Source organism: Macaca nemestrina, chromosome 4, assembly GCF_043159975.1.
Source record: "Macaca nemestrina isolate mMacNem1 chromosome 4, mMacNem.hap1, whole genome shotgun sequence".
Lineage (NCBI taxonomy): Eukaryota > Metazoa > Chordata > Mammalia > Primates > Cercopithecidae > Macaca > Macaca nemestrina.
This window is the reverse complement of record NC_092128.1, coordinates 187,187,626-187,212,957: the sequence shown is the minus strand read 5'-3', so window position 1 is coordinate 187,212,957 and position 25,332 is coordinate 187,187,626. Positions and strand designations below refer to the sequence as shown.

Below are 25,332 nucleotides of genomic sequence, written 5' to 3'. Positions count from 1 at the left end.
CTCTCTGAGGAAGCGTCCCCCCAGTACAGCGGCCCCCGTCCAGCTCCGTGGGTCGGCTGGGAAGGCTCAGCTCAGCACGGGAGTCACAGGGCCAGGTGCAGTCACAGGGCTGGGCGCAGCCATCTGGTCTCCCTCAGCACAAGTCCCACCTGCCTGACAGTCTGTGGCCCTGCCTGAGAGGGTGACCACCCTCACACACAGGCATTTTGCCTTCCATGGGGCCTTCCTGGCCCCAGACTCATTCCATTTGGCACAACTTGATTCCCATTTTGCAGAGGACAAAGTGAGACCCAGCAGTGATCAGGGCCAAGGATGGCGAGGCCACGCCAGAGCCCGAATGCTCCCTCCCAGCACCAGCCTCCCAGACCGTGACACCGCGGGCAACATGGGCACCACCCTCTGCCCACCCAGCCCCTCTCCCAGGGCCTGTCCCTGGCCACCAGGAGGGTCTGTGGCCGACTGCTGCCACGTGGGGCTGGCAGGGGGTGGGGGGTAGAACGGCCAGGAGGCACAGGCTGGCGGGGGGCCTCCCATGGTCCCCAGGTCTGAGTTCCCTACACCTGCAGGGGAACGGAGAAGTCAGGCCTCAGTTTCCCCCAGGAGGAGCAACAGCTTGAGGGACCACCCACCCCATACACCCACACTGACACACACTCACACACACTGAAACACACCCACAAGGACCACGCATCCCCCATGCATACCCCCCCACACACAGACATGGACACTCACCCACAGCCACATGGACACAGACTCACCCACAGCCACATGGACACAGTGCACGTGCCACACTCGCGTGCACACTGCCCACACGCACAGACCACGCTCACCCACACGCATACACAGGGCAGGGTGATGGCCACTTACCAGGACTCGGTCGAAGGCAGAGGGCGTCCCTCCCCGCTGCACGTGGCCCAGCACAGTCACACGGGTGTCGAAGCCCAGCCTCTGAACCACCAACTGCAGGAGAGTGGGAAGGACCAGCCCTGAGCCCCAGCCCACATGGGCTAGAGGAGCAGGGGGTCTGCCCAGTGGCCGCCCCCAAGCCCACACGCACGTCCTTCACGTAGCTGGACGAGATGGGCTTCCCGTTGCGGTCGATGGCACCCTCAGCGATAATGATGATGTTCAGTCGGGACCCGCGGCTCCGAGTCTGGGTCAAAGACACGACAGGGCTCAGCTGCCAGGTGGGAAACCTGGCAGCGGTGAACAAGAGGACTCTGCCTGAAAGCCCGGAAAGGTCAGCAGGGGAGGAAGGGGACCCTCGGGGCTGGGTCCAGCACACACACAGCTGGGGCTGGGCCCTTGTGTCTGGTGAAGCCTTCCAGGCGGGAAGACACACAGGGCTGCAGCTCCGTGGGGCACAGGGCAGAGGGGCCTGCCTGGGGTAGCCTGGGCTGCTTGTGACTCCTGTGAGCCTCCATCTGCTCACCCTTAAAACCGGGGGCCTCACGTCGCTGCCATTAGCCAGGGGTCCCTGGACACCCTGCACCCTGAAGCCACTGTGGGTCCACGCTGGTGCACACGGGACACACCATCCCCTCTGCCAGCCTCAGGCTGCTGCCTCAGCACCACACACCGGCCGCGGCCCAGCTCTCTGGGAACTGAATGGGCTTTCCAGCCTCCACTTCAATGACCCAACAAACATTTGTGGGACTCATTCTGAGCCACAAGCCCCTTGTTTGCCCTACCACAGGCCACAGAGCCTCCTACAGAAACAGGGTGGGAGCAGCTCAGACAGGGCCCGGGTGCGGTGGGAGTGGAGGGCTCCCTGGAGGAGGTGGCGCCAGTGCAGGTGAGGTCAGACACCCGGAAGATGGGCTGCAGGTACAGCAGGAGAGCTGCGCCACCCTCCCTGCCCCAGCGCACCCTGGGTGGTGGGCAAGGCGGGCACCCACATGTTACAGGGGAAAACAGGCTCTCAGCGAGAGAGCAGGAAGGAACCAGGTGAGCCGACCTCACATCCAGGCCACTTCCAGGAGGGCCCAACCTGAGTCACAGACATAAGCCAAGACCGAGGTCACCACTGCAGCCGGGCCCCCCAGGGTGAAGTCTCTGCCCTAGGAGAACAGGCCCCTCGCAGGACCCGCACCTCGGGCCAGCCTCGCCTGTAGGGTTCTATCTCCGCCAAGCCCCTGGGCTCCACTGGGGAAGGTTCCAGAAGCCAGGTCATGACCCATGGTCTCTCCCACTGCCCTTGGCAGCGCTGTAGAGCCACGCGGAGGTGGAACCAGTGTCCACACAGATGGGAGTGATGCTGCCACCTTCACATGTGGACAGGGATACCTGTCAGCCCCAGACCCACCCTGTGCCCCCAGGGCTGGCTCCAGTAGTCCTGCCTCAGCCTCAGAGCACAGAGGACAGAGCTAGAGCCATGGGGCCCCTGGGCTTGCCCTGCACGGTCAGGCGTGAGCGGAGGACAGCCTGAATGGCCCATGCCTCTGGTCCACCACTGAGCCAAGCCCCGCCCCACCAAGGGGCCGACCTGTCCTAGTTGAGGGGTCTCAGGGTCCATAGGGCAGTGTCAGCCTGTTCTAGGCCAGAGCCCCCAACTCTACCCCAAGGGAACCAGAGGGCAGCATTCCAGGCACGCCCACTCCAGGCATCCCAACTCCAGGCACACCTCTCCCGGCCAGGCACCCCCACCCCTCCCAGAGGTGGTCTTGGCCTCCCAGCAGCCTCCCTACCCTCTCCTGTCTCCAGAACCTCCTGTCCACTGTGACTACAGCCACTTTCGGACACATCTCTCCAGCCTAGAACCCATCCCTGGGCCCTGACCGCCCTCAGGGGAAGGCCCTGCTCCCCCCCTGGCCCAGCTCCTGGCCTTGCCACCCCCAGGGCCCTGCTGTCTGGACCTTGCTAGGGCCACTCATCCTCACAACCAACCACCTCCCACCGGCCCAGGCTCAGTCGTCCCACCCCAGGAAGCAACCTCACCGAGCTCCCCACACTGACCATGGAGCTGAGCCTGGGGCGGCGGTGGCCTGAGTGACTCTCTCTGCCTCCTGCCCACTGAGGGCAGGATCACAGGTGCCTCACGGAGGTCAGCCCCGTAGCCCCCTACTCCTTGCGCGTCCTGCCCCGAAGGGCACTGCAGCTGCTGCTGAACCCATGAGTGATGCATGAGTTGGTCAAAGTTGGTCCCAAAACCCCAGGGGCGCTACCCAGTGCCCCAGGACACCTGCGGCCCCCAGCAGGCTGGACAGCACCCACCTCACCCAGCCTCTCGCACATGAAGTTCTCCCAGCCGTCCTCGGGCGGAGCCTCAGGGATGAACAGCCAGTCGGCCCCCGAGGCCAGTGCAGATACCAGTGCCAGGTACCTGGAGGAGTGAGTGCCCACCTGCTCAGGACCCCCGCCCAGTCATTGAGGGCAGCTTCGCCGTCCCCGGAGGCCCGACTCTGGGCCACAGCTTCTCTGTCTCTCCCGGCCCCCGCCCGGCTCTCTCTCACCCATGGTGTTAACTGAGCCCTGGAATAAATATGCCACACCTGTCGCTGGGTCCCCAGAAGCACCCGGCCCACCCCTGCAGGCCAGGAAGTCCCTCCTCACCCGCAGTGCCGGCCCATCACCTCCAGCACGAAGGTCCTCTGGTGGCTGCGGAGATGGAACAGGAGGAGGCATCAGTGCCAGCCACACGGCCCTGCCAGCCCGATTCCCTGCGGGGGTGCCCAAGGGACCCGGTGGATGGAGAGGCAGGCAGGGCACAGCCCCTTCTCGTGCCCAGGCTCTGAGCTGAAAGATACCCTGGGCTCCCTCCAGCCTCTGGGCTGGTTTCGACCGATCTGCTCCAAGTCTGAGGGTCATTTGCTGAGCCCAGGCCTGGCCAGCCCAGGACTTCCTTTGGGGGGCATCACACCCCAGGGCAAGCAGCTGCCCCTCAGAAGGGGCTGCACAAAGGCCCCCCGCAGCCTGGCAGAGTGGGAGTGGAATCTGCTATGCATCTCCCGAGCTGGGGGCTGAGGGCGGCTAGCCTGGAGGCTGGGGCTACCAGAGTCCACTGCCCTTGCGGATGGCCGTCACCCCGAGGCCACCTCACCACCGTGCAGGGAGGAGGGGCCCTGAGCTGGCAGCTGGCACCAGCCTCACTCACCTCTGGGCGGTGGTGGTGATGGCATCGATGACCTCCATGATGCGGTGGAGGGCCGAGTCCGTGCCAATGGTCATGTCGGTGCCGCAGAAGTCGTTATCGATGGAGCCCACCAGGCCCGCGATGTTCAGGTGCGAGTAGGTCTGGGCTGTGGTCTCTGAGATCTTACCTGGGCCAAGAGCAGCAGGAGGGCCTGGCTGAGGCTCCACTAGCCCCACCACAGGGCCAGAGACCCCTCTCCTGCCACCCTTTCTCCCGCATCCCAGGTGTGCAGCCTGGCAGGGGCCCCGGAGTTCCAAGCTCAGCCTCCTCCCATCCAGAACCCTGCAGCAGCACGGCTGGATCCGCTGGGGCTGAGTGCAGACGGGGGACCTCTGGGGTGCCTCGCAGAGTGGCCAAGGCCTCACCTCAGGGTCCTCCACACGAGGGACACGGAACAGACAAGGCTCCAAGTGGCCACTTTCCAAGCGGCAATCTCGGTCGGGACTCTGTGTCTTAATGTCACCCCAACTTTAACTCTATTTCTGCAAACTGTGACCACGCCTGTCCAGAATCTCCCTCAGATCAATCACAGAGACTTGTCCATGGGGCGTAGGGTGAGCCACGCCGGCCTCCACCAGCCCCAGGCACTGCCCGCCTCCCTGAGGCTTGAGCCCTGACCTCCATCTCTGGGAGACGTCCCAGCTTGCCCTGGCGGGCGCCACTCCACCCTGGCCAGCGGCCAGACAGCCCCTCATCTGTCTTGGGGTACCCAGGACTCCCTCCTCCCTCTGTCCTGCCCATTCCCACGCCTGGCAGCAGCGGCCAAACAAAACTCCAGGGCCTCCAGTGCGCCGGGCACAGACCCACCTTCCGCCACCAGCTCCTCCAGCAGGCTGCCCCACTCGCTGCGGAAGATGTTGGCACCCGTGAGGCTGCCGTCCCCACCGATGACGCACAGGTTAGTGATGCCGCGCTGGACCAGGTTGTAGGCCGCTGTCCGGCGCCCCTCCCGGGTGGTAAAGGCCTTGCAGCGGGCGCTGCCAATGATAGTGCCGCCCTGCACAGAAGTGGGCAGAAACTTCAGGGACATGGCAGGCGGCAGACAGCCCTTGGGGATCATCGGAGGGACCCCAGGACTGGGCAGCAAGGGGACTGGCGGACCCTGCAGAGTGAGAGGCGGAAGCCCCAGGGTCTCTGGAAACCTGAAGTGGCCCCACCTCCCTGGGCCTTTCTCCTTGGACAGACAAAGAGGAGGACGATGTCCCTCCAGCCCTGGGCTCGGGAAGCCCCAAGGTAATAGAGTGGAAGGCTCTGGAAACCGGAAAACACAATACACACTCACATGCATAGACCGCCACACACGTGTGTGCCCATGTGCACACACAGGCCCTGCACCAACTCAGGGAACTGGCCGGGGCCTCCAGGGCACGAGCCGCAGCAGCTCCAGGTGTGCTCACGCAGCCCCTTAAAGCCAGCCTCAGCCAGGGCTCCCCCAGGGCCCAGCACCGCCATATCTCCAGGCCCTCCTGGCCCCTGGCAACCCCAGGACCCTATGACCCAACAACTCCATGGCAGCAGATGACAGGGTCGGCCTGAACCGGAGCCCCGTGGGGTGCGGCACGTGTGTGTGTGTGACTCTGAGTACATATGTCTGTATGTTCCTGTATCTGTGTCCCTGTGTGTGCATCTGTGTATCTATGTGTGTATCTCTGTATTTACGTGTCTGCATGTGTCTATCCCTGCGTCTGTCTCCATGTCTGTGTGTGCACGCATCTGTGTGTGCACGTGTCTGTGTGTGTGTGCACGCATCTGTGTGTGCACGTGTCTGTGTGTGTGCACGTGTCTGTGTGTGTGCACGTGTCTGTGTGTGCACGTGTCTGTGTGTGTGTGCACGCACCTGTGTCTGTATGTGTGCAACCGCCTGTGTGTCTCTGTGTGCGCACATCTGTGTGTGTGCGTGTGTGTCTGTGTGTGTGCGCATCTGTGTGTGTGTGTGTCTGTGTGCACGTCTGTGTGTCTGTGTGTGCAGGTCTGTCTCTATGTGTCTGCAAGTCCGTGGGCACACATGCATCCGCGTTCCCGGGCCTCACCAGCTGGATGATGTTGGAGACGCTCAGCCAGTTGGCCTGCTGGATGTTCTCACCTCCCTCCACGAGGCCCTCGTAACCCTGAAATCAGAGTGGGGCAGGCATGAGATAGGGGACCCCATGGCGGCCGGCAGCATGCGGTCTGGGAGCAGGACTTTCACCCCACCAGCAGAAAGCTGGCTCAGGGGGCTGACTGTGAGGCCCTACCACTCCCAGGGCCTGGGGTAATGGGGTCTGGGTGCCCCACAGGGGGCTCGACACCCTCTGCACGGCTGGTGAGCCCGTGTGTCCCGGGATGTGACTCCTGTGGTGAGCTGGTGAGCGCTTTGGTGCAGGGGCCTGTCTGAGCTCCCTCACCCCACCCGGATCCACACAGGCAAGCTCAGCGCCCCTGAGGCCCCAGCGGAGCCCGCCATCCAGCTCCTGAGGGTGCATCCCAGGTCTGCCTGTTCTGAACGTCCTAGAAACAACACCGCAGAGGCTGCTGTGTGTGGCTCCTTCTGTCCCCGCTGGAGTCCTCCTGGGCATGTGGCCAGTGGGGTGCTCCTGCTGTGTGGCGACCGTGTGAACAGCCCGGGCTACCATCTGCCCACCACAGTGGGCAGCTGAGAACACACACACCTCCCTACAGGGATGCACCCGTGTTTCAGGCAGGTCCCCGCCTGAGGGGGCTGCTGGGTCCAGTGGACCCAAATGGCCATCGCCCATAGGGCCGGCAACACCCTGGGCAGGGGCTCAGGCTCCGCGTCCCGCCACGCTGGCCACACCGGGCCTTCCATCCGGTGCCATGGATCTGCCCCTCGTGTGGTTCTACCTGGGGTTTCCCAGACTGGACCTGCACAGCCTCCAAGCCACGTGCCTGTTTCCTACTGCACGCCCAGCCCTTTCTTGTTGTTTGAGGGGAGGGGCCCTCATGACTATGTTTCACTAAGGGTATGGAGAGAAGGGCGGCCTCCTCCGTGCAGCCCCCGGTTCCTCCATGCGTCAGCAGCCTTCTCCGGGCCATGAGGTGAAGCAGTGAAGCAGCCATTCCTCGGCCGGGGCTTCTGCTCCTCCCTCTGCCTCCTCCCCAACCGGGTGTCAGGGCCCTGGGGGCCAGGAGGGCAAGTGCCTCAACCAGGCAGGGGGTCAAGGGACAGTGCACGCTGCGGGGCACGCAAACATCCCCACTCTGGCCATGGCAGGCTCGCAGCCTGGCAGCCTCCCTTCCCCACCAGCTGGGTTGGAGGACAGGTGCTCCACCCCATCTCAGGGGCTGATCTGAGGGACCACAGAGCTACTTCCTCTGGCTCAGGCCAGGCCAGCCTGGCCCCCTGTGGTTGTACCAGCCCTGAGCCAGGCACAAGGAAAACAGGAAAATGATTCCAAACCCACAGCCCCACCTGAGCAGGAGGCCACCAAACACAGATCTGTCTGCAAAACTCAGGACCCAATACAGAGCCCAGGTGCCAGCCAGGCCTCTGCTCCACTGGGCAGAGGGGCAGGCAGGTGTGGCCAGCCCAGGAGTCCCCAGAGACCCCACAAGGTCAGTGGTTCAGGTCTGCTGGAATCAGTCTCAGACACAACCTCCCCTTACCCTTGGAACCTTCTAGAAGAGGTTTGCCCCTCTCCACCCACTTCTTCTCCGTATCTGTCCTCCTAGGCCCAGCTCACCCCTCCTTCCCCTCTCGTCCCATCCCCTCCTCTCACCCCTGCAGGCCTGGACCCAGGCTCAGGGCCCTCCCCACTGCGCTCTGGGCTCTGCCTGGGAGGATAAGAGCAGCTCGGTTCTGAGCCCTCCTTTGTGTCAGAACTGAGAAGGGTTTTCACCTCCAAGGCCACCCTCCCTTTCTGCCCTAACGACATCCCCAAGAAGAAGCCATCAGTCTCCCTGCTGAAGGAAAGCAGTGCTGGGCTCAGAAACCCAAAATGCATGCAGTCTGATGTGAACGGGCGCAGCCACAGGTCTCCCTGACCTACCCCTCCTGCCTCTCGACCCTCTGCCTCCTCCAAGCTCAGGATGTGGCTGCTCCCTGAAGCCCCCGCATCTGCCTAAAGCCCACAGCTGCTGGGGAAAGGAACAGTGACTGCCAGTCCCCCTCCCTGAGTTTCCCTGCACTGAGGTCATCGCAGGAAGAAAGACCTGTGTCTGCCAACACACCTGGGCAGGTAGTCACCAGGGCCAACAGACGCTGTCCAAGCCCCATTGAATCCCCTAAAAACCATTTATGGCCGTGCGCAGCGGCTCACGCCTGTAATCCCAACACTTTGGGAGGCAGAGGCGGGTGGATCACCAGAGGTCAGGAGTTCGAGACCATCCTGGCCAACATGGTGAAACCCCGTCTCTACTAAAAATACAAAAAACAGCCGGGTGTGGTGGCGGGTGCTTATAATCCCAGCTACTCGGGAGGCTGAGGCAGGAGAATCGCTTGAACCCGGGAGACGGAGGTTGCAGTGAGCCAAGATTGTGCCAGTGCACTCCGGCCTGGGGAACAGAGTGAGACTGTGTCTCGAAGAAAAAAAAAAAATTTCCTCCCCCTCTAGAATCATCCAGGCTGCCCATGTCCCTTTGCCCTGGGAGGAGGTCAGGTCAGCATCTTCGCCCCACCTCTCCACGCCTGTTCACAGTGAATGCCAGCACCTTTGCTCTATTAAACCACCTTTCGCAAGTAGATTTTTCCAAGAATCTTCGCAGGATGGAGGGGAAGTCTCCCCGGGCCGCAATACCAGAATGTCTCACCTCAAAATCTACCTCTTAGATGTGGATGTTTCTGACCTAAAGCCCACTAGGCAGCAGGTGCAGGGAAGCTCTCAGCCTCGCCTCCCTTCCAGAGGAAAGCAGCACACAGCATCCTAAGACTAAGGCTCCTCCTGTTGCCTCCTGGACGGGACGTAAATGCCCCTCAGAACCCTCCGCACCCAGAGACAGCCCCAGGACCCGCGCCCACCCCCTTCATTCCTTTTCCCATAAACTCACTCTCCCGCATTCCCCCACCTCCGAGGGCCCTCACACTGCGTGCCTGTACCCCTCGGCTTCTCCAGGCGCACTGGTCTCTGCTGGGGCTCTGCAGAAGCCAGGACTCCAGGCACGGCCAAGTGCCTCTTCTCCCCTTTTCCAGGACATACCCTGCACTGATGAACTTGTTTTCTGTCTTTTGCCACAGGAATCTGTCCCAACCACGAATGTATGGGGGTCAGGAAAACCCTAATTTCTGCCCTTTGCCACTTAGAAGAAACTGGAGGTCGAGCAGGTGGCAGGAAGTTTCGTAGGGACACAGCCCAGCCTGCCTGGAGGGGCTCCCACACCCAGCTCCCCAGGGCTCTGAGACCTGCTTCCCAATCGACACTGGCAGGGCCCCAGCCTCACCCCAGCCTGGCCACAGGGAGAGGACGGGCCAGCACAGACTGCCCACTCACTCATCCACTCACACAGTCCTGCAGAGGGAGGGCTGGGCAGGTGGGGCCCAGGTGGGGGCCAAGGTGGGGAACTGGGACCCAGGGCAGTGAGCAGTGAGCGGTGAGCAGTGAGCGGAGTGGGGCTGAGTGCCTGGAGCTGTAGAGCTGGGGTTGCTACATTTTATATAAACAGCTACATATTATGTAAAAAGTGGTAACAAAATAGCAAAAGGCCTTGTGCAAAACCATCAGACAAGAGTGCAGCCTGTGCCCGGGTGGTGTGGCCCAAGTGTGTGAATGTGCCCGTGTGTGCGCACGTGTGAGTGCAAGTGTGCGTGTGTAAATACCCAGGACGGAGGGCGAGCCCCAAATCTCCCACGGGGACTGGGGCTGAGGCAGGGGGGCATCCGCCGCTCCTACGGGAACACAATGAACATGGACACAGCAGAGCTGCTGCCAGGGGCTGTTCCTCAGGTTTGGGTGGTGAGGCAGGAGGCTGGGGAGGACAAGGGCAGAGATGGTGAGGTCCCCGGCCCCCACTCACAGAGGCCTCGGGGCAGGACAAGGGCCCAGGCTACGGGTGTGGTGGGTGGGGCCTGGCCCAATCACTGTAGGCAGGGCCTGGGCTCCCTCTCCACCCAGCTCCTTCCCTGCCCCCAGGCCCGCCCCCTGCAGCCTCTGAGCCTCCAGCCAGGCTGAATCCCCGGATCAGCAGGTCTCTTCTTTTTTTTTTTTTTTTTTTTTTTTTTTTTTTTTGAGACAGAATTTCGCTGATCAGCAGGTCTCTTCTTTTTTTTTTTTTTTTTTTTTTTTTTTTTTTTTTTTGAGACAGAATTTCGCTCTGTAGCCCAGGCTGGAGTGTAGTGGCCGGATCTCCGCTCACTGCAAGCTCCGCCTCCCGGGTTCCCGCCATTCTCCTGCCTCAGCCTCCCCAGTAGCTGGGACTACAGGCGCCGCCACCTCGCCAGGCTAGTTTTTTGTATTTTTTAGTAGAGACGGGGTTTCACCGTGTTAGCCAGGATGGTCTCGATCTCCTGACCTCGTGATCCACCGGTCCCGGCCTCCCAAAGTGCTGGGATTACAGGCTTGAGCCACCGCGCCCGGCCGGCAGGTCTCTTCTTTCTGCAGATGCCTCTGGCCCGGCCCCGAGCTCCCCCCGCACTCCCCGCGACCGAGTACCCGTCAGCTCCTCCAGGCCAGGACCGCCCCATCTCCCAGACCCGCACTGTTCCGTGACCCACACAGAACACACCTCGGCCTGTGCCTCAGGAGGCCCCACTCCCTGCACACACACGGCCCTCCTTGGCCTTACCTCATAGATGAGGAAGACTTTGGCACCCACATAAATGCCCATGCGCGTCACAGCTCGGACAGCAGCGTTCATGCCTGTGGAGATCAGGGCAAACCTGTCAGTCTCACGCTGAGATGCGAGGCCCCGGACGCCCTCCCCATCTCAGAGGACAGGGGGTGGCGAGGCCCCGGACGCCCTCCCCATCTCAGAGGACAGGGGGTGGCGAGGCCCCGGACGCCCTCCCCATCTCAGAGGACAGGGGGTGGGGAGGCCCCGGACGCCCTCCCCATCTCAGAGGACAGGGGGTGGGGAGGCCCCGGACGCCCTCCCCATCTCAGAGGACAGGGGGTGGCGAGGCCCCGGACGCCCTCCCCATCTCAGAGGACAGGGGGTGGGGAGGCCCCGGACGCCCTCCCCATCTCAGAGGACAGGGGGTGGGGAGGCCCCGGACGCCCTCCCCATCTCAGAGGACAGGGGGTGGGGAGGCCCCGGACGCCCTCCCCATCTCAGAGGACAGGGGGTGGGGAGGCCCCGGACGCCCTCCCCATCTCAGAGGACAGGGGGTGGGGAGGCCCCGGACGCCCTCCCCATCTCAGAGGACAGGGGGTGGGGAGGCCCCGGACGCCCTCCCCATCTCAGAGGACAGGGGGTGGGGAGGCCCCGGACGCCCTCCCCATCTCAGAGGACAGGGGGTGGGGAGGCCCCGGACGCCCTTCCCATCTCAGAGGGTAGAGGGTTGGAGAGGCCTGATCATCCTTCCCATCTCAGAGGGCAGGGGGTGAGAGAAGCCTAGACACCCTGTCCATCTCAGAGGGTGGGTGGTGGGGGAAGGCCCTGGTTGCCCTCCCCATCTCAAGAGGGCAGGGGGTGGGGGGGGCCTAGATGCGATCCCCATCTAAGAGGGTGGGGATTGGGGGGAGGCCCTGGAGGCCATCCCCATCTCAGAGGGCAGGGGGTGGGGAGGCCTGGACACCCTCCCCATCTCAGAAGGCGCCAGGCTAGGAAACCTGAGGACCAGCCCTGGGCCCCCGGGTGGAGTTTCGGGCGAACCCAGCAGGCTCTAGGCTTCAGCTTCCGAGCACCTGGAGTATGGTGCCCAGAGGTAAACTGGGTACATCCCATGCAGGGCGTGGCAACCAGGCGTGTGTGGCTGTCCCGAACACACCCCACCGCCCCAACCTCTGCCACGGAGCCCCCACACTCACAGGCCACGGGGTCAGGCCTTGACCACAGAGCAGGATAAAAAGTGGGCAGGTGGAAAAGAGGCCAGCACCTCCCACACCAGCCCTCACCCCAGACATTCAGACTGCAGCACAGGGATGGAGGGGCCCAGGGAGCACCTCTGGGCACTGAGGAGGCACTCGCTGGAATGGGCATGGGCTCCTTCCTTTGCAAAGAGATGGGGGAATAAGAACAGAGGCCCTCCGACCTTAGCCACCCTGGGGACAGCACTGCCCTGCCCCAGGGCCTCAGGCACCCTCACCCCCCAGCCTAGACATGACGCTGGTGCCACCAGGCTCTGAGGTCACCTCCTCTTTCCTGTCCCCTTGCCCTGGGCTCCCGGGACTGCAGTGAAATTCCCCATCCTGGCGGGGGCCTTGGCAAAGCCGGTTTCCTGGACAGGGACATTGACGGGGGAGGTGGCATCCAGGAAACACTGGTGCTAATGCACCCCACACCTTCTTCCTGAGAGCTCCCAACTCAAAAGATATCCATGACTTCATACAACAGGGGCAGCCAAGACTACCTGATCTTCAGAGACGAAGAACCCCAAGCCAGCGGCCGGGGTCCCCCCACTGAGTGGGGTCTGGGGCCGGGTCACAGGCCTGAGCGTGCCCTTTCCCCTGGGACCAGCCCTGCTCTTCCTGCCTCCCTCCCAGCACCCATACCATGCCATCTATCCCTAAGCCATGCGGGTCCTCTGTCCCCAAGCCTCGTGCCCATCAAAAGCCCCTGGCCTTCCCCCCCTGCACTCACAGAGGTGGAGGTGCTGACTTGCTGGAGGCTCCTGCCCAAGCCTCGGCAGCTCCCTTGAACATGGAGACCCCACGAGAGGACCCTCGACCTCTACCCTGGTTACAAACGCTTCTCATCCACTCTCCAGCTTGACCTGGGGCTCAGCAGGAGGGAGCAGGTGTGAGGTGAGGCCCCACGCCTTGAGAAACCCCAGGGATTGGCACACTGTGCAGGGTTCCCATGTAGCAGCCAGAGTATCTGCCACCATCCCCACACCACAGGGATCCAACAAGGTCCCAGAGGGAGGGTGAGGGACCTTCCAGAGCCCAGCAGGTGGCAGCAGTGGCAGGACGCACCCAGACCCATCCTCAGGTTCAGCAGGTGGTCCTCTCCCCCCTCTCCCCACCCAGCAGCCAGGGGCAGGGGCTGGAGCCAACCCCGGCAGCCGTCCAGGAGGAAGCGGCACAGACGTCAGAACGGGCAGAACACAGAGCCTGCAGGGAGCTGGAGCTGCCCACACTGGCAGCTTCTCCGCTTGAGCAAGCAACCCCGTCTCTAAAGGAACAGTGCCTCCCTCACATCCCCACACAGATAGACACAGATAGGCGCGGGGCTGCTACAGCTGAAACGGGGACGGGACCCCGGCAAGCATCCCACACACACCCAGACGGCCCAGCCCCATCCTAGACAGCTGAGCCACCCCAGACAGCCAAGCCCCCCTACCCATCCCAGACAGCTGAGCCCCCCCCCAGACAGCCGAGCCCCCTACCCCAGACAGCTGAGCCACCCCAAGCACCCGACAACCAAAAGCAGTTGGCAGAGCCAAGTCCTGCTGCCCCAGGCTGGGCTTCCAAGGCGGTGCTGTGACTGCAGGCTCCCCGTCCCCCACCCTCACCGGAGTCAGGGGCAATGAGGGAGATCCACTCAGCCACAGCTGGCCGAAGCTAAGCCTCCGTCCCTCCCTCGCCCTCCCTGCAGACCTGGTCCCACCACAGGTCCAAGCCCACCTCTGGCAGGAGGCAGCTCAGGCAGGGCAAGGAGAGGGCGGGAGCAGTGCACCCAGGCCGCCGTCCAGCCACACAGCCTTTCTGGTCTCCCCAGCTCCAGGCGGAGTCTGTGTGCCACCGGGCGGGTCAGTCCAGGGTCACAGCCATCTCAGCAGCTGGCCTGGTGGGCTTGTCAGGGGGTCTGGGAATAGCAAAGGGGCTCCAGGGTCAGGGATCTGCAAGAGTACCCCTCGCTTCCAAATGTCTTCAGGGCACTCCAAAAAATAAAAGCTGCTTTGACGCCCAGAGACAATGAAGCTGCCAAAACCCAGCTTTGTGTTAAGCCCTTGGGAGGAGAACAAAGTGGCCATGTCCCAGGAAACTCTGGATTTGAGAACGGGACTGGCTGCAGCCTGAAGGAGGAAACTCTGGATTTGAGAACGGGACTGGCTGCAGCCTGAAGGAGGAAACGCTGGATTTTAGAACGGGACTGGAGTGGGTTTCTCTGTCAACCTCACTGGAAGCTGTAATCTTCAAAAGGCCTTCTTAGTGGCCCTTTAATCGGCTTTTCTTTCTCAAAATAAACCCCAGGCAGCAGTCGCCAGCACCACGCAGTCAGAGGACAGGAAGGATGGTGGGCCTGCCACTGACTACCAGCAGGTGACAGCCACCCCTGCCCAGGAAAAAAGGCTGGAAGAAAATCGATGTCTGAGGTTGGTGTGCTGGTTCCCAGTGACCTTTCCTCACCATTAGCTCCTGGGCAAGAAAGCAGTGAGCATGAAATGGTCGCAAAGTTTAATGATCAGCTAAGGATGTAAGCATGAGCCTGAAGGCTCCAAACAGGACGCCACGATGTCGGGGAGGCGTGCGGGCCAGGGAGCTAAGTCCTCACTTGCGATAACAGGAAACCAACGTCCAAACACCCCGGCCAGGGAAAGGCAGGGCGTGGTATCCTCTGCAGGGCCAGAGCAGAGACAAACGGCCCAGAGAATTAAAAGTGCCCAGGCCAGGGCAAGATGAAGGTGGGCACAGGCAGGCCAGGTTGTTTTTTGTCTTTTTTTTTTTTTTTTTTAGACAGTCTCGTTCTGTCACTCAGGCTGGAGTGCAGTGGCATGATCTTGGCTCACTACAACCTCTGCCTCCCAGGTTCAAGTGATTCTCCTGCCTCTGCCTCCTGAGTAGCTGGGACTACAGGCACGCACCACCAAGCCTGGTTGATTTTTGGGGTTTTTTCTTTGTTTGTTTTTTGAAACAGAGTCTCGCTCTGTTGCCCAGGCTGGAGTGCAGTGGCTCGATCTCGGCTCACTGCAACCTCCACCTCCTGGTTCAAGCGATTCTCCTGCCTCAGCCTCCTGAGCAGCCGGATTACAGATGCGTGCCACCACGCCCAGTTAATTTTTGTATTTTTAGTAGAGACGAGGTTTCATCATGTTAGCCAAGATGGTCTTGAACTCCTGACCTCAGGTGATCCGCCCACCTCAGCCTCCCAAAGTGCTGGGATTACAGGCATGAGACACCACACCCGGCCTGATTCAAATCTTCTAGCCACCTTTGCACGGGTTATTGTGCAAATAGACATCCTTGAACAACACCCTCCCCTGCTCGACAACACGGACCCCTGCCCAACAGGAAAGGCATGACCCAGAGCCACACAGAACAGGACTTCTGGGCTGGCTGGAAGGAATTTGCAAGGTGGCCTGTCTTGTCCCCAACCCCCTTTTTCACAGAAGGGGAAACTGAGGCCTGAGAACTCCCAGGGCTGGGCAACACTGGCAGATGGTGAGACTGGCTGTTCTCATACATCCAACAAACGCAGACTTCAGCATCGGGGCGGAAAGTGCCTCCCAGTCCCCACTCTCCTGCTGCCCAGCTGACACAGAGGGCATAGAGAAGGGCACACTAGGCCATGGGCTTCCCCTCGCCCAGGATCAGCCTTTCTAGGAAGGCAGTGGGGCCTCAAGAAGAAAACAGAGCACCCACCATGGGAAGCCACAGGGCGGCAGCAGCGGTGGCCGGGGAGAGCCCCGCAGACTGCTTTTAGGAACTCATGAAACAGAAGGACTCTGGTTCTGCCCAGAATGCCAGCTCCTCCCATCCTACTCACCCCCATCATCCTCCCTGAATCAGCCCCAGCCCTCAACTGGGGAAGCGTGTGGAGTCCTCCTCCCTTGCAGAAAACCGCCAGTTCCCTGTCCACGCGTGGGAGCCTGCACACAGCGACGCTGCAGTTGCCAGGGGCTTGGGAAGGGAGGACATTTACAGAGGAAGACACAGGACCAGCTGGGATGCCATGATCAGCCAGCAGGTGCACTGTGGGCACCCTCCCAGCTGCAGCCAGGAAGCGCTGCCCACCCCATACCAGGCACTGGGGCCACGCTGGGCAGTCAGAACTCCCAGCTCAGATGGAGATGGGAGGCCCACCCAGCCGGCCTGCCCACAGGGTCAGGAGGGGCCTCCCATCTCCAGATCCTCCACCAGCATCCAGAACTGCCTGTCTGCCACTCTGGGTGCGCCCCCCGCCCCGCTGGCCCAAGAACCACCTGCCAGGCTTGCCCTTCCGCGACCTCCAGCGGGCCCCCATTCTGTTTAGTCTGTGCCCGGGGCGGCGGGGGATGGGGGGACAGGTGCCACCCCGGGCTCCGAACCTTCCCAACCCTCTGCTGCTGATGCTCCCACTTTGCAGACACGGAAGCTGGTTGGGGACCCTCTGTGTTCCAGGGAGCCACAGGGTGGGCTTTGGGGCTTCGCCAGCCTCACCAAGAAAGCGCCTCCCTGGTGGGCAGGCAGGCCAGCCCTGCAGCAACCCGTCTGCCCTCCAGACTCGGGCCCTTTCTTGGTCTAATATCATGGGATGGAGCTTCCTGAGTCCACCCTCCAAGGCCATGGGCCTCCTCTCCCACCTGGACCCACAACACACCAGGCCACGCTCCAGGACACTGCCAGTGGCCCTCCAAGGCCGTGGACCTCCTCTCCCACCTGGGCCCACAACACACCAGGCCACGTCCAGGACACTGCCAGTGGCCCTCCAAGGCCGTGGACCTCCTCTCCCACCTGAGCCCACAATACACCAGGCCACGTCCAGGACACTGCCAGTGGCCAGCAACAAGCAGCAGCTCCCGCTCCAGCCACAGCAGTGAGAAGGTTCACAACAGGCATGGCTCAGCCAGGTCCGAAGGAGCGCCCTCCGCAGGCCGGGGTTCAGACAGCGACACCCACGGGCCACTCCTGCCTCCCTGGCTTGGTCCTGGTCAAGGCCAGCTTCCTCCTCCCTCTTCCTGGCTTCCAGATACGGAAAAGGAGGGTCAGGTGCCTGAAGCTGGCTGAGGGGGGTGTGTCTGCATTTTCTCAACAATTTTCTGAACTCTAAAAGACAGACCAGGTCCCGCTGTACAGCTTTGGGGTGCTGGCTGGGCCCCTTCCCAACCCAGCACCTCACTTCTGGTCTCATAAATCCTCTCCTCTCTCCTCCTGAGGGTCAGGGTAGGTGGTGTCCTGTGCCACAGGTGCCACACTGGACATGTCAGGCCAGAGATACTGGAGGCCAGCAGGACCAGGCCTCCAGGAGGGAGAGTGCCAGGATACCACGCCCCCAGGCCGGACCCCCACCCAGCTCTGCCAACTCTCAGTCCCCACCACCTGGGGCCTCCCCAGTACCCCTGGAAAAAGAGTGACAACGGGGCTTTGCTCAAGGCCCCGGGCAGCTCATCTCCCCACCACCCTCTTCCCCAGCTAGACCCACACGGAAGGCGGCCGCGAGGGCCCCGAGGAGGCGCACCGGTCCGGGGGTGAGCCCGCCCCCGCCCAGCGGGAGGAGGTCCCGGAAACCCGCAGCCTGGCGCCAGCTCTCGGGAGGCACCGGGTCCCCAGGTCGCTTCAGAACCAGGAAGGACCAGGCTCTGGGGGCAGCGGGACCGGCACCCTCCGCTCACGTGGCCTTGGGGAATCCTCGCGGGGGTCCTGCCCCGCAGCCCAGAGTCGGACACACCCTCCGGGCAGGGCGCGGGCGGCGCCAAGACCCAGGCGGAGGCCGAGAACGTGGCCGGCCGCACGTAGGCCCGAGACCGCGCCGGGGCGGAGCGGGGGACGGACCCGGGGCTGGAGGCCGGGGCAGGAGGCCGGGGCTGGAGGGAGGCCGGACCGGCCCGAGAACCGGGTCCCAGGGCTCGGCGGGCGCTCCGGAGAGGCCGGGACGGAGGCGCCCCCCACCCCCTGCACCGCGACGCGGCCGGGACCCCCACCCACCTTGCGCGTCGCCGCCGCTGGTCAGGACGCCGATGGCCTTGCCCGCGCCCGACGCCCGCAGCTTCTCCAGGTCCACCGCGGCCATGGCGGCGGCCGAGACCCGGGCCCAGCTCGCACTCCCGCCGCCTGCGCCGCGCCGCCGTCCCCGCCCCGTCCCCGTCCCCGCCCCGCGCGCGCCCTGCGCCCGCCCCGCCCCGGGTCCGCCCCTGGCGCCTCCTCGCAGGACGGACCGCGGACGGAGCAGGAATCGGGCGCCCTCTGCCCGCCGGGGCCAGCTTTCCGCTGTGCGTTTCTGAGCCTGTGCGATGTAACGCGGGCCCCGAGCACTGAGACCCGGGGCAGAGCCCCACACCCCGGTGGTCTTGAGGATGTGGCCGGGACCAGGGCGGGGCTGCATCCAGTGCGGCCGCACGTGTCCCTTCGCCAGTGCTGGGGCCCGGGTGGCACGTCTGGCCCAGCTTTGCGTCTCCGGAGGTTCTTTGCTGTCGGCCGCAGCCACCACCCCTCCCTGCCACCCAGGGGCCCTCAGGGCTGCCTTCAGGCCTCGGCAGAGGCCAAACCCAAACGGGGCGCTGGAAAGCAGCCAGCATTCCTCCCTCCCTCTCCCTCCTTTCCTTCCTTCCTTCCTCACATTTGCTGGGCCCTTGGGAAAGTCTTGGTCCCCGGGTCCTGGGGGTGCAGAGCCGGTGGTCGGGAGAGCCGCCTCCTGACCGCACGGTGTGTTCGGTTTGTGAAAGCTGAGCGGGCAGATCACCAGGATTTGTGCATTTTTCTCTACATATACGGTGGACATGGTGGCTGTGAATATCGACTACTCCTTATTTAATTGTGAAATGTTAGAAAACACGCCGAAAGACTGCGCAAGCACATATGCGTGGGCTAAAAGGCGCTAAGAAGACACCTGTGTCTAACCCTGAGGCAGCCTTGGGCTGACATTTTGGGTCATTCTCTCCCTTTTCTTGCAGCTTCATCGTGTGTGTGTGTGTGTGTGTGTGTGCGCGCATAAATTCTTAAACATACGTGATTTAGCCACAATGAGATACCACCTGATACCCATTAGGATGGCTACTATAAAAGAAAAACACAGGCTGGGTGCAGCGGCTCACGCCCATAATCCCAGAACTTTGGGAGGCCCAGAGGGGCGGATCACCTGAGGTCAGGAGTTCGAGACCAGCCCAGCCAACATGGCGAAACCTCATCTCTACTAAAAATATAAAAATTAGCCGGGCGCGGTGGCTCAAGCCTGTAATCCCAGCACTTTGGGAGGCCGAGGCGGGCGGATCACAAGGTCAGGAGATCGAGACCACGGTGAAACCCCGTCTCTACTAAAAATACAAAAAATTAGACGGGCGCGGTGGCGGGCGCCTGTAGTCCCAGCTACTCAGGAGCCTGAGGCAGGAGAATGGCGTGAACCCGGGAGGCGGAGCGTGAGCCGAGATCGCGCCACTGCACTCCAGCCTGGGCGACAGAGCGAGACTCCGTCTCAAAAAAAAAAAAAAAAAAAAAAAATTAGCTGAATGTGGTGGTGGGTGCCTATAATCCCAGCTACAAGGGAGGCTGAGGTATGAGAATCACTTGAACTCGGGAGGTGGAGGTTGCATTGAGTGGAGACTGCACCATTGCACTCCAGCCTGGGCAACAAGAGCGAAACTCCGTCTCAAAAAAAAAAAAAAAAGGAAAGAAAAATGCAGAAAATAATCACTGTTCCAAGGATATAGGGAAGCTGGAACCCTCGTGCAGTGTTGCTGGGGATGTGAAACGGTGTAGCTGCTATGGAAAACAGGATGGCAGTTCTTCAAAAAATTAAAAATAGAATTACCATGTGATCCAGCGATTTTACTCTGGGTATATACCTAAAGAATTCAAAGCAAAGACTCACACAGATATTTGCACACACATATTCATAGCAGCATTATTCACAACAGCCAGAAGGTGGAAGCACCTAGGTGTCTGCTGAGGAAAGCATTGGATGAACACAATGTGGTTGATCCATGTGCTGGAATATTACACAGCCTTAAAAAGGAAGCAGATTCCAGCACATGCTACAACATGGATGAACCTTGGGGCCACCGTGCTGAGTAAAATAAAATGGACACAAAAGGACAGATACTGTGTGATTCCACTTCCGTGAGATCCCTGGAGGATTCAGATTCATAGAGACAGAAAGTAGAGTGGAGGGTACCAGGGGTTGGGAGGGGAATGGGGAGTGAGTGTTTCGTGGGGCCAGAGTTTCCATTCAGGAAGCTGGAACAGCTCTGCAGATGGCAGTGGCATGGTTACATGAGATGTGAATGCCACTAAACTTGAAAGTGGATTTTTTTTTTTTTTGAGACGGAGTCTCGCTCTGTGGCCCAGGCTGGAGTGCAATGGCCAGATCTCAGCTCACTGCAAGCTCCGCCTCCCGGGTTTACGCCATTCTCCTGCCTCAGCCTCCCGAGTAGCTGGGACTACAGGCGCCCGCCACCTCACCCGGCTAGTTTTTTGTATTTTTTAGTAGAGACGGGGTTTCACTGTGTTAGCCAGGATGGTCTCAATCTCCTGACCTCGTGATCCGCCCGTCTCGGCCTCCCAAAGTGCTGGGATTACAGGCTTGAGCCACCGCGCCCGGCCAAGAATGGATTTCCTCTGTGGGGTATTGTTTTTGAGGCAGAGTCTCACTCTGTCGCCCAGGTTGGATTCCAGTGGCATAATCATAGCTCACTGCAGCCTTGGCCTCCTAGCCTCAAGTGATCCTCCCACCTCAGCCTCCTGAGTAGCTGGGACCACGGGAGGATGCCACCACACCCTGCTAATTTTGTTTAATTTTTGGTAGAGAAGGGATCTCGCTATGTTGCCCAGGCTGGTCTCTAAGTCCTCGGCTCAAGTGATCCTTCTGCCTCAGTCTCCCAAAGTACTGGGATTCCAGGTATGAGCCACCATGCCTGGCCATTTGGGGTGTGTTTTTAGAAGAGAGCTAGGTAGTCTTTAGCCATGCTGAATTGAGCACTTCCATTGTGAACAGATCCATTCTACCCTAAGCCGGCAGCTAAGAGCCAGGGTGAAGACGGTGTAGGAAAAGCCACAGGTGGGAAGGGGTGGCAAGAGGAACCTCCTGTGGTGCGTGGGTCCCAGAGACTGAGCAGAACCTGTCCCTGGGACCCCTGAGAGGACCCCTGCCTGCAGGTGCCAGCCCAGCCTTCCCAGGAAGGGGAAGCTCTGCAAGCCCTGAGGTCCCTGGGAATTCGCAGAAGAGCTGAGGCCTCTTTGAATGCATCCTGAATCACCCGGGTTAGTATAATGGAGTGTGCGGGAGCTCCAGTTACAGGGCAGGCGGGTGAGGGGTGCTTTTAATCCACTTAAGATTCTGAGCCCAGAGCTCCAGCCTGATTTGCTATCTTGAGTCTAATCTTTTCCAGAAATATTGACTCTTCTGAGCCCAGTGTCCACCGATTCTCCACCTGGGTGTTTAGAATGCCCCGACCCGGAGCCGGCCAGTCCCATAGCCCACAGCACCTCCGGCACGACGGCCGTAGGGCTCAGCACGGCAGAATTCAGATCTCTTTGTTCATAAATTATTGACAATTTCCGAACAGTGACACCTGAGCAGAGACCAAGGGCAGGGCCTGCCCCTGAGGCCACCCCAGCCCCCGAGGGATTCAAACAGCTGCTGTAGGTGGTGGGGATGTTATGCAGAAGTACACACAACACTTGCTAACCTGACTCCGCAGGACTCCGGCTGAGCTGGACTAAGTGGACCAGGGCTGGAGCCCAAGCCTGAGGCTTCATCTAGAAGAAGACTCAGAGGAATCTGACCTGAGCTTGGCCAAGGAGAATGTCCATCTCCCCAAGACCTATGGGTCGAAGTCCTCACCCCTCATGACTGCAGTGGCACTGTGAGGTCTCTAAAGGGGTGGCTAAGGCTGGGCACGGTACCTCATGCCTGTTATCCCAGCACTTTGGGACACCAAGGTGGGAGGATAAATCACTAGAGACGAGGAGTTCGAGACCAGCCTGGCCAACAGGGCAAAATCCCCCATCTCTACAAAAAAAATTATAAAGCCAGGCGTGGTGGCATGTGCCTGTGGTCCCGGCTGGTAAGGAGGCTGAAGTAGGAGGATCTCTTGAGCCTGGGAGGTCAAGGCTGCAGTGAGCCGTGATTGATAGCACCACTGCACTCCAGCCTGGGCGACAGAGCGAGATGCTGTCTCAAGAAAAACAAAACAAAACAAAACAAACAAACAGGGCGGGCGCAGTGGCTCACACCTGTAATCCCAGCACTTTGGGAGGCCGAGACGGGCGGATCACGAGGTCAGGGGATCAAGACCTTCCTGGCTAACCCAGTGAAACCCCGTCTCTACTTAAAAAAATACAAAAAACTAGCCAGGCGAGGTGGCGGGCGCCTGTAGTCCCAGCTACTCGGGAGGCTGAGGCAGGAGAATGGCGTAAACCAGGGAGGCGGAGCTTGCAGTGAGCTGAGATCCAGCCACTGCACTCCAGCCTGGGCGATGGAGCAAGACTCCATCTCAAAAAAAAAAAAAAAATATATATATATATACACACACACACACACACACACACACACACACACACACACACATATAAATTAGCTGGGCGTGGTGGCGGGTGCCTGTAGTCCCAGCTACTCAGGAGGCTGAGGCAGGAGAATCACTTGAACCCAGGAGGCGGAGGTTGCAGTGAGCTGAGATCCGGCCACTGCACTCCAGCCTGGGCGACAGAGCGAGACACCATCTCAAAGCAAACAAACAAACAAAAACAAAGAGGGGCAATTAAGTTAAAAATGAGGCCGTTAGGCTGGCTCTGATCCAGTCTGACTGTGTCCTGTGAGAAGAGGAGATGAGGACAGACACACACACGGATGACCCTGTGAGGACACAGCGAGGAGACGATGATGACCCTGTGAGGACACAGCGAGGAGACGATGGCATCTGCCAGCCCAGGGGAGGGGCCTCAGGAACCAGCCCTGTCGCACCCTGGCTCCAGGTCTGTGGGAGAATCATGTCTGTTATTTGACCCTCTGGCCTGGGGTCCTTTGTCACAGCCACCCTAGGAGAGGAACATGGGAGGTGGAACAGGCTGTGTAGACTGCTCTGTGGACCGATGCAGGTTGTGTAGACTGCTCTGTGGGCCAGCGTGGGCTGTGTAGACCATTCTGTGGACCGGTGCAGGTTGTGTAGACTGCTCTGTCGGCCGGCGCAGGCTGTGTAGATCACTCTGTGAGCCGGCGCAGGCTGTGTAGACCGCTCTGTGGGTTGGTGCAGGTTGTGTACACCGCTCTGTGGATTGGCACAGATTGTGTAGACCGCTCTGTGGGTTGGCGCAGGCTGTGTAGACCGCTCTGTGGGTTGGCGCAGGTTGTGTAGACCGCTCTGTGGGCCGGCGCAGGCCGTGTAGACCGCTCTGTGCACCGCAGCTGCCTGTGTGAACAACCTGCCCGCGCATGTGCTCAGATGCTCAGCAGCAGATGGCAGGCCTGTCACGTGGGCAGACCTCGCTCCAGTGGCCGGAGGAAGGAGACAAACCTCCGTCCCCTCAGAGAGACAGCCGAGCCCGGGGAAGGCCTGGTGTCTAAAGGCAGGTGGCAGGAGGAGCGTGAGGCTGTGGGGACGGCGGGGTGGGGGCGGCAGCCCGGCCACCCAGTGAAAGATAGTCATTCTTTTGTGGTTTTCTAATTACATTTTAAAACACCAAATGAACACATGCTTATAGAGAGCAGCGGAGACTGCCGGCTGCTGAGATGCACACACAAGCCCTCAAGAGGCCCTGTCCCCGCCTTCCTGGTCCTCAGCCCGGTGATTGCGGGGCAGAAGGAGGGGATTCTTCCATGCACTCTCCACCCACCCATGCCTCTGAACGGAATCCTCGCGGTTTCTAAGGGAATTGAGCTGTGGCTGGTGGAGGAGCCCCCAGAGCCCCGTGCAGTTGGATGACGGGAGAGTAGGACCTCAGGGCTCAAGTCCAAAAGAAGAGCGGTACAGAGTTTGAGGACAATCACGTGAGCGCAGTGGGAACTACCAACCCCCACGAAGGGATGCTGGGCCCAGGGGCAGGGTCCTCCTGGACCTGTCTGTAGAGGAATTCTGATGAGACTGGGGTTCCCGGGCCCCCAAGGTGAGACCCCAGGTGTCAGCAGATCACTGGGCTGAGGGGGAAGGCTGGGTCCGTGCCTGGAACAGGGGCCAGAGGACTTCATGGCCAGTGTGCATTTGGGGAGGGAGAAGGCTGTGGAGTGGCGGGCGCTGGGCCCTGATGGGTGGCGTGTCTGCAGCATCTGGGATCGCCCTGGCCAGCTCTCTAACTGCCCTGGATGCCACGGCCCCACCCCATCACCCCATGGGGACAAAGGTGGCTCCCTCTTGGGTGCCAATCCACCACGTTGACTTCTGATTGGCCCTGGTCACATGAAAGGCTCCTGGTTTCCACCTTACCTACTGTGCCTAGCGTGCCTAGCGTGAGAACACGTCAACCTGACGTTATCTCACAGCTAGAGGCCACGACGCAAGCAGTGGTCTGGCCGTCCTGGAGGGTCACCTTCGACTGTCTGCACACAGCACGTCCACCGTCCCGCCATGGGTCTGGGGAGCAGCAGAGCAGAGATCCACCTGTCTTGCAAGACCACGCTTCTGTCCGAAAGTGCCCTAGCAGAACACTGTCCACCGGCAAACTGGATTTGTCGGCCTTGTTCTTTGTTTCTGGGCCCCTTCTTCAGCATTTGGGGGCCACTTTGTGTTTTCAGCCTTCATGGATCAGAGCCCCAGTGGCTTCTGAAGAGGGGGGCTTTGGCGAGCTCCAGCCCCGTCATCCTATCAGCAACTAACCCCCACCAGAGGCCCTGGCCAGGGACAGGGAGAGGGGCAGCAGCTCGGGGCACAAGGGCCCAGCAATGCAGGGGCCAGGCAGGGAGGTCCACCTCTCAGGTAGTCAGGGGCCGAGCCTCAGGGAGCACCCGCCCCCTGCAGCCCCCCACTCCCTGCTCCCCGGTGCATGCACACAGGCATGGCAGCTGGATCCCGATCTATGGGCACCTGCCTGTGTCTGCACAAGCGCTGGCGTTCCCTGGCATGCACCCTGCTCCCACAGCTTTGCACTTGCCAGGCGCGCCCCAAAGCTCCGTTCCTCCTCCGAGGAGGGTCCCTGTGACACCATCACATGCCCAGCGCTGCTCTGCCTGTTTCCTGCTTTGCAGCAGTTACCCCATCCAGGGCCACCCTCCTTCTTTACATGATCCACCCCTCCCACCAAAATGTTCCTTGGGGCCCCCCTAAGTCCCAGGAAAATACTCAGCATATGGAAGATGTATGATAAAGGTTTCTTGAATGAATGAAT

The 25,332-nt window shown here is 61.0% G+C and overlaps 1 protein-coding gene across 1 annotated transcript in view; it reads right to left on the bottom strand.

Annotated features, from left to right (window-relative positions):
- Nucleotides 1-18,145, bottom strand: part of LOC105472537 (phosphofructokinase, liver type) — a 28,554-nt gene extending 10,409 nt beyond the window's left edge. The window contains exons 1-9 of the mRNA XM_011725892.2: nt 18,010-18,145; nt 10,847-10,920; nt 6,163-6,240; nt 4,940-5,129; nt 4,094-4,259; nt 3,553-3,597; nt 3,214-3,322; nt 1,058-1,153; nt 868-960 (exon numbers count right to left, since the gene is read on the bottom strand). Coding sequence (XP_011724194.1) covers nt 868-960; nt 1,058-1,153; nt 3,214-3,322; nt 3,553-3,597; nt 4,094-4,259; nt 4,940-5,129; nt 6,163-6,240; nt 10,847-10,920; nt 18,010-18,094 — 936 coding nt within the window. The 5' untranslated portion in view covers nt 18,095-18,145. The remainder of the gene's footprint in view (nt 1-867; nt 961-1,057; nt 1,154-3,213; nt 3,323-3,552; nt 3,598-4,093; nt 4,260-4,939; nt 5,130-6,162; nt 6,241-10,846; nt 10,921-18,009) is intronic.
- Between the last annotated feature and the right edge of the window lie 7,187 nt (nt 18,146-25,332).